At 46.8% G+C, this 13615-nt stretch overlaps 1 protein-coding gene across 1 annotated transcript in view; it reads right to left on the reverse strand.

The window, feature by feature from the left end:
* The window catches only part of LOC120043569 (lysine-specific demethylase phf2-like), a gene marked incomplete at its 3' end in the record, with an annotated part of 83501 nt that overhangs the window by 27616 nt on the left and 42270 nt on the right, over positions 1-13615 (reverse strand). Inside the window, exons 6-8 of the mRNA XM_038988125.1 lie at positions 9844-9931; positions 5599-5705; positions 207-298 (exon numbers count right to left, since the gene is read on the reverse strand). Coding sequence (XP_038844053.1) covers positions 207-298; positions 5599-5705; positions 9844-9931 — 287 coding nt within the window. The remainder of the gene's footprint in view (positions 1-206; positions 299-5598; positions 5706-9843; positions 9932-13615) is intronic.

Here is a 13615-nt window from a genome sequence, read left to right on the forward strand (position 1 = left end):
CAATGTTCCAACATCTAGTGGAAAGCCTTCCCAGAAGAGTGGAGGCTGTTATAGCAGCAAAGGGGGGGACCAACTCCATATTAATTCCCGTGATTTTGGAATGAGATGTTTGACCAGCAGGTGTCCACATACTTTTGGTCATGTAGAGTAGCAGGTATTTGAAGGTATATAATTGTAATAGATGTAAAGCAGGAAACCAAACTTGCCTGTTTCTTAGTCCAGGCCCTGAACGCTCCGTTGATGATCTTAGCTCCATGGACCAGGTAAGGAGCTGGCTGTCTGTTGGCCTTGTGTAACCCTGAAACAAGACAGAATACTGTTACATCAGATTTTGACAGCTTCAGACAGGTCAGACAGCTCTCCCTCGGTAGAGGTCAGACAGCTCTCCCTGGGTAAAGAGGTCAGACAGCTCTCCCTGGGTAAAGAGGTCAGTCAGCTCTCCCTTGGTAAAGAGGTCAGACAGCTCTCCCTCGGTAAAGAGGTCAGTCAGCTCTCCCTCGGTAAAGAGGTCAGTCAGCTCTCCCTCGGTAAAGAGGTCAGACAGCTCTCCCTCGGTAAAGAGGTCAGACAGCTCTCCCTCGGTAAAGAGGTCAGACAGCTCTCCCTCGGTAAAGAGGTCAGACAGCTCTCCCTCGGTAAAGAGGTCAGACAGCTCTCCCTCGGTAAAGAGGTCAGACAGCTCTCCCTCGGTAAAGAGGTCAGTCAGCTCTCCCTCGGTAAAGAGGTCAGTCAGCTCTCCCTGGGTAAAGAGGTCAGTCAGCTCTCCCTGGGTAAAGAGGTCAGACAGCTCTCCCTCGGTAGAGGTCAGACAGCTCTCCCTCGGTAGAGGTCAGACAGCTCTCCCTCGGTAGAGGTCAGACAGCTCTCCCTCGGTAGAGGTCAGACAGCTCTCCCTCGGTAGAGGTCAGACAGCTCTCCCTGGGTAAAGAGGTCAGACAGCTCTCCCTGGGTAAAGAGGTCAGACAGCTCTCCCTGGGTAAAGAGGTCAGACAGCTCTCCCTGGGTAAAGAGGTCAGACAGCTCTCCCTGGGTAAAGAGGTCAGACAGCTCTCCCTGGGTAAAGAGGTCAGACAGCTCTCCCTGGGTAAAGAGGTCAGACAGCTCTCCCTGGGTAAAGAGGTCAGACAGCTCTCCCTGGGTAAAGAGGTCAGACAGCTCTCCCTGGGTAAAGAGGTCAGACAGCTCTCCCTGGGTAAAGAGGTCAGACAGCTCTCCCTGGGTAAAGAGGTCAGACAGCTCTCCCTGGGTAAAGAGGTCAGACAGCTCTCCCTCGGTAAAGAGGTCAGACAGCTCTCCCTCGGTAAAGAGGTCAGACAGCTCTCCCTCGGTAAAGAGGTCAGACAGCTCTCCCTCGGTAAAGAGGTCAGACAGCTCTCCCTCGGTAAAGAGGTCAGACAGCTCTCCCTGGGTAAAGAGGTCAGACAGCTCTCCCTGGGTAAAGAGGTCAGACAGCTCTCCCTCGGTAAAGAGGTCAGACAGCTCTCCCTCGGTAAAGAGGTCAGACAGCTCTCCCTCGGTAAAGAGGTCAGACAGCTCTCCCTGGGTAAAGAGGTCAGACAGCTCTCCCTGGGTAAAGGGGTCAGACAGCTCTCCCTGGGTAAAGAGGTCAGACAGCTCTCCCTGGGTAAAGAGGTCAGACAGCTCTCCCTGGGTAAAGGGGTCAGACAGCTCTCCCTCGGTAAAGGGACTAAAACATCTCGGACTGTTCATTCACTTGTTTAACATTGATGGAGCTGAAGTCAGGAGCCGTACAGAGCGGTAACGTTTCATATAAACCTCTTTGTACTGTCAGATAACGGCGCCCTCTAGCCCAACTGCTGTCAGTATTTAACCAATCACAACACATCTACATTATCACGTTTCAGAGCCTTGTCACCGCACATTTCATACACAGCAGGGAAAATATCACTCGTTTATTTCCTCCACAAAGCTGTTGAAACTGGATCCATTCTGGTTCAATAACAGAAAACAATCCCTACAACATCTGACTAGTGCATCCTGGAACATGTTACTGCAAGCTGAAGGCCGTTTAATTCAGACTCACGCTTCTAGTTGCATGCCTGGATCTGTCTGTCTGTGAAGGCTGCCTGGAGCTGTCTGTCTGTGAAGGCTGCCTGGAGCTGTCTGTCTGTGAAGGTTGCCTGGAGCTGTCTGTCTGTGAAGGCTGCCTGGAGCTGTCTGTCTGTGAAGGCTGCCTGGAGCTGTCTGTCTGTGAAGGCTGCCTGGAGCTGTCTGTGAAGGCTAACTGGAGCTGTCTGTCTGTGAAGGCTGCCTGGAGCTGTCTGTCTGAAGGCTGCCTGGAGCTGTCTGTCTGTGAAGGCTGCCTGGAGCTGTCTGTCTGTGAAGGCTGCCTGGAGCTGTCTGTCTGTGAAGGCTGCCTCGAGCTGTCTGTCTGTGAAGGCTGCCTCGAGCTGTCTGTCTGAAGGCTGCCTCGAGCTGTCTGTCTGTGAAGGCAGCCTGGAGCTGTCTGTCTGTGAAGGCAGCCTGGAGCTGTCTGTCTGTGAAGGCTGCCTGGAGCTGTCTGTCTGTGAAGGCTGCCTGGAGCTGTCTGTCTGTGAAGGCTGCCTGGAGCTGTCTGTCTGTGAAGGCTGCCTGGAGCTGTCTGTCTGTGAAGGCTGCCTGGAGCTGTCTGTCTGTGAAGGCTGCCTCGAGCTGTCTGTCTGAAGGCTGCCTGGAGCTGTCTGTCTGTGAAGGCTGCCTGGAGCTGTCTGTCTGTGAAGGCTGCCTGGAGCTGTCTGTCTGTGAAGGCTGCCTGGAGCTGTCTGTCTGTGATGGCTGCCTGGAGCTGTCTGTCTGTGATGGCTGCCTGGAGCTGTCTGTCTGTGATGGCTGCCTGGAGCTGTCTGTCTGTGAAGGCTGCCTGGAGCTGTCTGTGAAGGCTGCCTGGAGCTGTCTGTGAAGGCTGCCTGGAGCTGTCTGTGAAGGCTGCCTGGAGCTGTCTGTCTGTGAAGGCTGCCTGGAGCTGTCTGTCTGTGAAGGCTGCCTGGAGCTGTCTGTCTGTGAAGGCTGCCTGGAGCTGTCTGTGAAGGCTGCCTGGAGCTGTCTGTCTGTGAAGGCTGCCTGGAGCTGTCTGTCTGTGAAGGCTGCCTGGAGCTGTCTGTCTGTGAAGGCTGCCTGGAGCTGTCTGTCTGTGAAGGCTGCCTGGAGCTGTCTGTCTGTGAAGGCTGCCTGGAGCTGTCTGTCTGTGAAGGCTGCCTGGAGCTGTCTGTCTGTGAAGGCTGCCTGGAGCTGTCTGTCTGTGAAGGCTGCCTGGAGCTGTCTGTCTGTGAAGGCTGCCTGGAGCTGTCTGTCTGTGAAGGCTGCCTGGAGCTGTCTGTCTGTGAAGGCTGCCTGGAGCTGTCTGTCTGTGAAGGCTGCTGGAGCTGTCTGTCTGTGAAGGCTGCCTCGAGCTGTCTGTCTGTGAAGGCTGCCTCGAGCTGTCTGTCTGTGAAGGCTGCCTCGAGCTGTCTGTCTGTGAAGGCTGCCTGGAGCTGTCTGTCTGTGAAGGCTGCCTCGAGCTGTCTGTCTGTGAAGGCTGCCTCGAGCTGTCTGTCTGTGAAGGCTGCCTGGAGCTGTCTGTCTGTGAAGGCTGCCTGGAGCTGTCTGTCTGTGAAGGCTGCCTCGAGCTGTCTGTCTGTGAAGGCTGCCTCGAGCTGTCTGTCTGTGAAGGCTGCCTCGAGCTGTCTGTCTGCGTGTGAAAGTAGCCTAGCGGTTAAGAGCATTGGGCCAGTAACCAAAAGGTAGTCGGTTCGAATCCCAGAGCCGACAAGGTGAAAAATCGGTCTGTGTGCCCTTGAGCAAGGCACTCAACCCTAATTGCTCCTGTAAGTCGCTCTGAATAAGAGCATCTGGTAAATGACTAAACTGTTTATAACAAATGTAAAGGCTGCTGTCTGTGTGCGATGGCTGCCTCGAGCTGTCTGTGTGCGATGGCTGCCTCGAGCTGTCTGTGTGCGATGGCTGCCTCGAGCTGTCTGTGTGCGATGGCTGCCTCGAGCTGTCTGTGTGCGATGGCTGCCTCGAGCTGTCTGTGTGCGATGGCTGCCTCGAGCTGTCTGTGTGCGATGGCTGCCTCGAGCTGTCTGTGTGCGATGGCTGCCTCGAGCTGTCTGTGTGCGATGGCTGCCTCGAGCTGTCTGTGTGCGATGGCTGCCTCGAGCTGTCTGTGTGCGATGGCTGCCTCGAGCTGTCTGTGTGCGATGGCTGCCTCGAGCTGTCTGTGTGCGATGGCTGCCTCGAGCTGTCTGTGTGCGATGGCTGCCTCGAGCTGTCTGTGTGCGATGGCTGCCTCGAGCTGTCTGTGTGCGATGGCTGCCTCGAGCTGTCTGTGTGCGATGGCTGCCTCGAGCTGTCTGTGTGCGATGGCTGCCTCGAGCTGTCTGTGTGCGATGGCTGCCTCTACACTGATCGACAGGAAATAGCCAGACAGGAAATATACCCACTAACTCTGCTGCGAGTTAATAACATCAAAAGAGATGGAACCCTGTCAGGGGGGGTGGGGTTAGTCAAGGAGAAGGTGGGGTTAGTTAAGGAGGGGGGTGGGGTTAGTCAAGGAGGGGGGTGGGGTTAGTCAAGGAGAAGGTGGGGCTTCGAAACGGTTCAGGAACGTTCAGATTGAATGTGTTGTTTAGAACAGATATGATATTTATACTATAACATTATGTCAGCTCTAATAAGTATATGAGCTATGTTCACCTCACCAATATACACTCCTGTACCAAGACAAGGATCCCTGACGGAGAGATAGATATGACCTGGACATTAGAACTACTCTCCTGAAGAGAATAATGGGTAAGAAACCACTGTGGTCTGAAGAATGCATCCCTAATGACACCATATGCCCTACATAGGGCACTACCAGCCCTAAGGGACCTGGTAGTGAGGAGTGCACTATATAGAGAATCGGGTTGCCATTTAGGACGCAACCCTACAGTATGTTGGCAATGTTATTTTAAGAAGGCAATCTGGCCATATTACAGCAGAGAGAGAAAAGGCATTCAGTGGAAATGTAAACAGAGCTCTGTGGCCAGCTGAGAGGAGTTAAATCACAGAGAGAGAGAAAGAGAGAGAGAGAGAGAGGGGGAGCAGTAATTGAGCTAGTGATTGTGCTTGCGCCAGGCCTTTTGAACCTAATCATCTGTGAACGATGCCACGCAGACGTTTAATGACTGTAATAATATTAGAACATCCAACTCATCTGCTGAGCAGACCGTAGGAAGAACACACGCTATACACCACCAGGGAAACAGGAAACGCACTACAACGCTAGTCAATAGTCACAAAGTAGTCCCCATACACTAATAGTCTTGGAATAAAAACCCTAAAAGTGGTCAAGCAACATACAAGCAGTTATGAGATTAACCTTAAATAGTCATGGCGTAAAGCCAAAACAGACGTGAAGTAAAAACCAAACAGACGTGAAGTAAAAACCAAACAGACGTGAAGTAAGAACCAAACAGACGTGAAGTAAAAACCAAACAGACGTGAAGTAAAAACCAAACAGACGTGAAGTAAAAACCAAACAGACGTGAAGTAAAAACCAAACAGACGTGAAGTAAAAGACGTGAAGTAAAAACCAAACAGACGTGAAGTGGAAACGTTTTAAAATAAATAGTGTACCTTTAAATCTCTCCAGCAGGTGTCGTCCCACGTACCAGCAGGCAGTCTCAAAGTTGGGGAACGGAGTCAGACAGTTCACCTTCAGACGCTTCTCCACCTCGTACGCTCTGGAAGGGGGAGAAGAAGACATACAGAGATGTAAAATAACTTCAGATAAACTATGTGCTCTAACTGGAAGATAAAAGTTGTGACCTCACAGCTGAAGGTTTTCTCTTGTAATAAAACGTTTCCTGATTTATAACGTCAGTTAAAGTCTCCACCTTCCTCGTTGATAGTAGTGATGTTAGTTAGTGAAGTCTCCACCTCCTCGTTGATACTAGTGATGTTAGTTAAAGTGAAGTCTCCACCTCCTCGTTGATACTAGTGATGTTAGTTAAAGTGAAGTCTCCACCTCCTCTTTGATACTAGTGATGTTAGTTAAAGTGAAGTCTCCACCTCCTCGTTGATACTAGTGATGTTAGTTAAAGTGAAGTCTCCACCTTCCCAGTTGATACTAGTGATGTTAGTTAAAGTGAAGTCTCCACTTCCTCGTTGATACTAGTGATGTTAGTTAAAGTGAAGTCTCCACCTTCCCAGTTGATACTAGTGATGTTAGTTAAAGTGAAGTCTCCACTTCCTCGTTGATACTAGTGATGTTAGTTAAAGTGAAGTCTCCACCTTCCTCGTTGATACTAGTGATGTTAGTTAAAGTGAAGTCTCCACTTCCTCGTTGATACTAGTGATGTTAGTTAAAGTAAAGTCTCCACCTTCCTCGTTGATACTAGTGATGTTAGTTAAAGTGAAGTCTCCACCTCCTCGTTGATACTAGTGATGTTAGTTAGTGAAGTCTCCACCTCCTCGTTGATACTAGTGATGTTAGTTAAAGTGAAGTCTCCACCTCCTCGTTGATACTAGTGATGTTAGTTAAAGTGAAGTCTCCACTTCCTCGTTGATACTAGTGATGTTAGTTAGTGAAGTCGCCACTTCCTCGTTGATACTAGTGATGTTAGTTAAAGTCTCCACCTCTTCGTTTATACTAGTGATGTTAGTTAAAGTGAAGTCTCCACCTCCTCGTTGATACTAGTGATGTTAGTGAAGTCTCCACCTCCTCGTTGATACTAGTGATGTTAGTTAGTGAAGTCTCCACCTCCTCATTGATACTAGTGATGTTAGTTAAAGTGAAGTCTCCACTTCCTCGTTGATACTAGTGATGTTAGTTAAAGTGAAGTCTCCACCTCCTCGTTGATACTAGTGATGTTAGTTAAAGTGAAGTCTCCACCTCCTCGTTGATACTAGTGATGTTAGTTAAAGTGAAGTCTCCACCTTCCCAGTTGATACTAGTGATGTTAGTTAGTGAAGTCTCCACCTCCTCGTTGATACTAGTGATGTTAGTTAGTGAAGTCTCCACCTTCCTCGTTGATACTAGTGATGTTAGTTAGTGAAGTCTCCACCTCCTCGTTGATACTAGTGATGTTAGTTAGTGAAGTCTCCACCTCCTCGTTGATAGTAGTGATGTTAGTTAGTGAAGTCTCAACCTTCCACGTTGATACTAGTGATGTTAGTTAAAGTGAAGTCTCCACTTCCTCGTTGATACTAGTGATGTTATTTAAAGTGAAGTCTCCAATTCCACGTTGATACTAGTGATGTTATTTAAAGTGAAGTCTCCACTTCCTCGTTGATACTAGTGATGTTAGTTAAAGTGAAGTCTCCACCTTCCCAGTTGATACTACTGATGTTAGTTAAAGTGAAGTCTCCACCTCCTCGTTGATAGTAGTGATGTTAGTTAGTGAAGTCTCCACCTTCCTTGTTGATACTAGTGATGTTAGTTAGTGAAGTCTCCACCTCCTCGTTGATACTAGTGATGTTAGTTAAAGTGAAGTCTCCACCTCCTCGTTGATAGTAGTGATGTTAGTTAGTGAAGTCTCCACCTTCCTCGTTGATACTAGTGATGTTAGTTAGTGAAGTCTCCACCTTCCCAGTTGATACTAGTGATGTTAGTTAAAGTGAAGTCTCCACCTCCTCGTTGATACTAGTGATGTTAGTTAAAGTGAAGTCTCCACCTCCTCGTTGATACTAGTGATGTTAGTTAAAGTGAAGTCTCCACCTTCCTCGTTGATAGTGATGTTAGTTAGTGAAGTCTCCACCTTCCCAGTTGATACTAGTGATGTTAGTTAAAGTGAAGTCTCCACCTCCTCGTTGATACTAGTGATGTTAGTTAAAGTGAAGTCTCCACCTTCCTCGTTGATACTAGTGATGTTAGTTAGTGAAGTCTCCACCTTCCTCGTTGATACTAGTGATGTTAGTTAGTGAAGTCTCCACCTCCTCGTTGATACTAGTGATGTTATTTAGTGAAGTCTCCACCTCCTCGTTGATACTAGTGATGTTAGTTAAAGTGAAGTCTCCACCTCCTCGTTGATACTAGTGATGTTAGTTAAAGTGAAGTCTCCACTTCCTCGTTGATACTAGTGATGTTAGTTAGTGAAGTCTCCACCTCCTCGTTGATACTAGTGATGTTAGTTAGTGAAGTCTCCACCTCCTCGTTGATACTAGTGATGTTAGTTAGTGAAGTCTCCACCTCATCGTTGATACTAGTGATGTTAGTTAAAGTGAAGTCTCCACCTTCCCAGTTGATACTACTGATGTTAGTTAAAGTGAAGTCTCCACCTCCTCGTTGATACTAGTGATGTTAGTTAAAGTCTCCACCTCCTCGTTGATACTAGTGATGTTAGTTAAAGTGAAGTCTCCACCTCCTCGTTGATACTAGTGATGTTAGTTAAAGTGAAGTCTCCACCTCCTCGTTGATAGTAGTGATGTTAGTTAGTGAAGTCTCCACCTTCCTTGTTGATACTAGTGATGTTAGTTAGTGAAGTCTCCACCTCCTCGTTGATACTAGTGATGTTAGTTAAAGTGAAGTCTCCACCTCCTCGTTGATAGTAGTGATGTTAGTTAGTGAAGTCTCCACCTTCCTCGTTGATACTAGTGATGTTAGTTAGTGAAGTCTCCACCTTCCCAGTTGATACTAGTGATGTTAGTTAAAGTGAAGTCTCCACTTCCTCGTTGATACTAGTGATGTTAGTTAGTGAAGTCTCCACCTCCTCGTTGATACTAGTGATGTTAGTTAGTGAAGTCTCCACCTCCTCGTTGATACTAGTGATGTTAGTTAGTGAAGTCTCCACCTCCTCGTTGATACTAGTGATGTTAGTTAGTGAAGTCTCCACCTCATCGTTGATACTAGTGATGTTAGTTAAAGTGAAGTCTCCACCTCCTCGTTGATACTAGTGATGTTAGTTAGTGAAGTCTCCACCTCCTCGTTGATACTAGTGATGTTAGTTAAAGTGAAGTCTCCACTTCCTCGTTGATACTAGTGATGTTAGTTAGTGAAGTCTCCACCTCCTCGTTCATACTAGTGATGTTAGTTAGTGAAGTCTCCACCTCCTCGTTCATACTAGTGATGTTAGTTAGTGAAGTCTCCACCTCCTCGTTGATACTAGTGATGTTAGTTAAAGTGAAGTCTCCACTTCCTCGTTGATACTAGTGATGTTAGTTAAAGTGAAGTCTCCACTTCCTCGTTGATACTAGTGATGTTAGTTAAAGTGAAGTCTCCACTTCCTCGTTGATACTAGTGATGTTAGTTAGTGAAGTCTCCACCTCCTCGTTGATACTAGTGATGTTAGTTAGTGAAGTCTCCACCTCCTCGTTGATACTAGTGATGTTAGTTAGTGAAGTCTCCACCTCCTCGTTGATACTAGTGATGTTAGTTAGTGAAGTCTCCACCTCATCGTTGATACTAGTGATGTTAGTTAAAGTGAAGTCTCCACCTCCTCGTTGATACTAGTGATGTTAGTTAGTGAAGTCTCCACCTCCTCGTTGATACTAGTGATGTTAGTTAAAGTGAAGTCTCCACTTCCTCGTTGATACTAGTGATGTTAGTTAGTGAAGTCTCCACCTCCTCGTTGATACTAGTGATGTTAGTTAGTGAAGTCTCCACCTCCTCGTTGATACTAGTGATGTTAGTTAGTGAAGTCTCCACCTCCTCGTTGATACTAGTGATGTTAGTTAGTGAAGTCTCCACCTCCTCGTTGATACTAGTGATGTTAGTTAGTGAAGTCTCCACCTCCTCGTTGATACTAGTGATGTTAGTTAGTGAAGTCTCCACCTCCTCGTTGATACTAGTGATGTTAGTTAGTGAAGTCTCCACTTCCTCGTTGATACTAGTGATGTTAGTTAGTGAAGTCTCCACTTCCTCGTTGATAGTGATGTTCTCACCTCATCTGCATCTCAACACTCAGGTTGTGGACAAAGTGTCCAGAAAAGGCCAGCGTGTCCACTGGAGTCAGAACTGCATTGATCCAACCTGGGAACAGAATACACACAATAAATACACACATTACATACACACCAACACATTACATACACAACAACACATTACATACACACCAACACATTACATACACACCAACACAGAATACACACATTACATACACACCAACACAGAATACACACATTACATACACACCAACACAGAATACACACATTACATACACACCAACACAGAATACACACATTACATACACACCAACACAGAATACACACATTACATACACACCAACACAGAATACACACATTACATACACACCAACACATTACATACACACCAACACATTACATACTGATGCATCCTGACGGTATGAACACTACTTCAGAGTGCACTAAGCTGATGGTATGAACACTACTTCAGAGTGCACTAACCTGATGGTATGAACACTACTTCAGAGTGCACTAACCTGATGGTATGAATAGGGTCTGTCCCTGCTTCAGAGTGCACTAACCTGATGGTATGAACACTACTTCAGAGTGCACTAAGCTGATGGTATGAACACTACTTCAGAGTGCACTAACCTGATGGTATGAATAGGGTCTGTCCCTACTTCAGAGTGCACTAACCTGACGGTATGAACACTACTTCAGAGTGCACTAACCTGATGGTATGAATAGGGTCTGTCCCTGCTTCAGAGTGCACTAACCTGACGGTATGAACACTACTTCAGAGTGCACTAACCTGATGGTATGAACACTACTTCAGAGTGCACTAACCTGATGGTATGAACACTACTTCAGAGTGCACTAACCTGATGGTATGAACACTACTTCAGAGTGCACTAACCTGATGGTATGAACACTACTTCAGAGTGCACTAACCTGATGGTATGAACACTACTTCAGAGTGCACTAACCTGATGGTATGAACACTACTTCAGAGTGCACTAACCTGATGGTATGAACACTACTTCAGAGTGCACTAACCTGATGGTATGAACACTACTTCAGAGTGCACTAAGCTGATGGTATGAACACTACTTCAGAGTGCACTAACCTGATGGTATGAACACTACTTCAGAGTGCACTAACCTGATGGTATGAATAGGGTCTGTCCCTGCTTCAGAGTGCACTAACCTGATGGTATGAACACTACTTCAGAGTGCACTAACCTGACGGTATGAACACTACTTCAGAGTGCACTAACCTGATGGTATGAACACTACTTCAGAGTGCACTAACCTGATGGTATGAACACTACTTCAGAGTGCACTAACCTGATGGTATGAATAGGGTCTGTCCCTGCTTCAGAGTGCACTAACCTGATGGTATGAACACTACTTCAGAGTGCACTAACCTGACGGTATGAACACTACTTCAGAGTGCACTAACCTGATGGTATGAACACTACTTCAGAGTGCACTAACCTGATGGTATGAACACTACTTCAGAGTGCACTAACCTGATGGTATGAATAGGGTCTGTCCCTGCTTCAGAGTGCACTAACCTGATGGTATGAACACTACTTCAGAGTGCACTAACCTGATGGTATGAACACTACTTCAGAGTGCACTAACCTGATGGTATGAACACTACTTCAGAGTGCACTAAGCTGATGATATGAACACTACTTCAGAGTGCACTAACCTGATGGTATGAACACTACTTCAGAGTGCACTAACCTGATGGTATGAATAGGGTCTGTCCCTGCTTCAGAGTGCACTAACCTGATGGTATGAACACTACTTCAGAGTGCACTAACCTGACGGTATGAACACTACTTCAGAGTGCACTAACCTGATGGTATGAACACTACTTCAGAGTGCACTAACCTGATGGTATGAACACTACTTCAGAGTGCACTAACCTGATGGTATGAATAGGGTCTGTCCCTGCTTCAGAGTGCACTAACCTGATGGTATGAACACTACTTCAGAGTGCACTAACCTGACGGTATGAACACTACTTCAGAGTGCACTAACCTGATGGTATGAACACTACTTCAGAGTGCACTAACCTGATGGTATGAACACTACTTCAGAGTGCACTAACCTGATGGTATGAATAGGGTCTGTCCCTGCTTCAGAGTGCACTAACCTGATGGTATGAACACTACTTCAGAGTGCACTAACCTGACGGTATGAACACTACTTCAGAGTGCACTAACCTGATGGTATGAACACTACTTCAGAGTGCACTAACCTGATGGTATGAACACTACTTCAGAGTGCACTAACCTGATGGTATGAATAGGGTCTGTCCCTGCTTCAGAGTGCACTAACCTGATGGTATGAACACTACTTCAGAGTGCACTAACCTGATGGTATGAACACTACTTCAGAGTGCACTAACCTGACGGTATGAACACTACTTCAGAGTGCACTAACCTGATGGTATGAACACTACTTCAGAGTGCACTAACCTGATGGTATGAACACTACTTCAGAGTGCACTAACCTGATGGTATGAAATAGGGTCTGTCCCTGCTTCAGAGTGCACTAACCTGATGGTATGAACCGACTTCAGAGTGCACTAACCTGAACGGTAGAACACTACTTCAGAGTGCACTAACCTGATGGTATGAACACTACTTCAGAGTGCACTACCTGATGTATGAACACTACTTCAGAGTGCCTAACCTGATGGTATGAATAGGGTCTGTCCCTGCTTCAGAGTGCACTAACCTGATGGTATGAACACTACTTCAGAGTGCACTAACCTGATGGTATGAACACTACTTCAGAGTGCACTAACCTGATGGTATGAAAAGCTACTTTCCAGAGTGCACTAACCTGATGGTATGAATAGGGGTCTGTCCCTGCTTCAGAAGTGCACTAACCTGATGGTATGAACACTACTTCAGAGTGCACTAACCTGACGGTATGCCTGGCCCTGCTTCAGAGTGCATAACCTGACTGGTATGAAACACTACTCAGAGTGCACTAACCTGATGGTATGAACACTACTTCAGAGTGCACTAACCTGATGGTATGAATAGGGTCTGTCCCTGCTTCAGAGTGCACTAACCTGATGGTATGAACACTACTTCAGAGTGCACTAACCTGATGGTAGTGAAACAACTGCTTCAGAGTGGCACTAACCTGATGGTATGACACTACTTTCAGAGTGCACTAACCTGATGGTATGAATAGGGTCTGTCCCTGCTGCAGAGTGCACTAACCTGATGGTATGAACACTACCTTCAGAGTGCACTAACCTGACGGTATGAACACTACTTCAGAGTGCACTAACCTGATGGTATGAACACTACTTCAGAGTGCACTAACCTGATGGTATGAACACTACTTCAGAGTGCACTAACCTGATGGTATGAATAGGGTCTGTCCCTGCTTCAGAGTGCACTAACCTGATGGTATGAACACTACTTCAGAGTGCAACTAACTGACGGTATGAACACTACTTCAGAGTGCACTAACCTGATGGTATGAACACTACTTCAGAGTGCACTAACCTGATGGTATGAACACTACTTCAGAGTGCACTAACCTGATGGTATGAATAGGGTCTGTCCCTGCTTCAGAGTGCACTAACCTGATGGTATGAACACTACTTCAGAGTGCACTAACCTGATGGTATGAACACTACTTCAGAGTGCACTAACCTGATGGTATGAACACCTACTTCAGAGTGCACTAACCTGATGGTATGAATAGGTGTCTGTCCCTGCTTCAGAGTGCACTAACCTGATGGTATGAACACT

The sequence above is a fragment of the Salvelinus namaycush genome, unplaced genomic scaffold, assembly GCF_016432855.1.
Source record: "Salvelinus namaycush isolate Seneca unplaced genomic scaffold, SaNama_1.0 Scaffold96, whole genome shotgun sequence".
NCBI classification, from domain to species: Eukaryota; Metazoa; Chordata; class Actinopteri; order Salmoniformes; family Salmonidae; genus Salvelinus; species Salvelinus namaycush.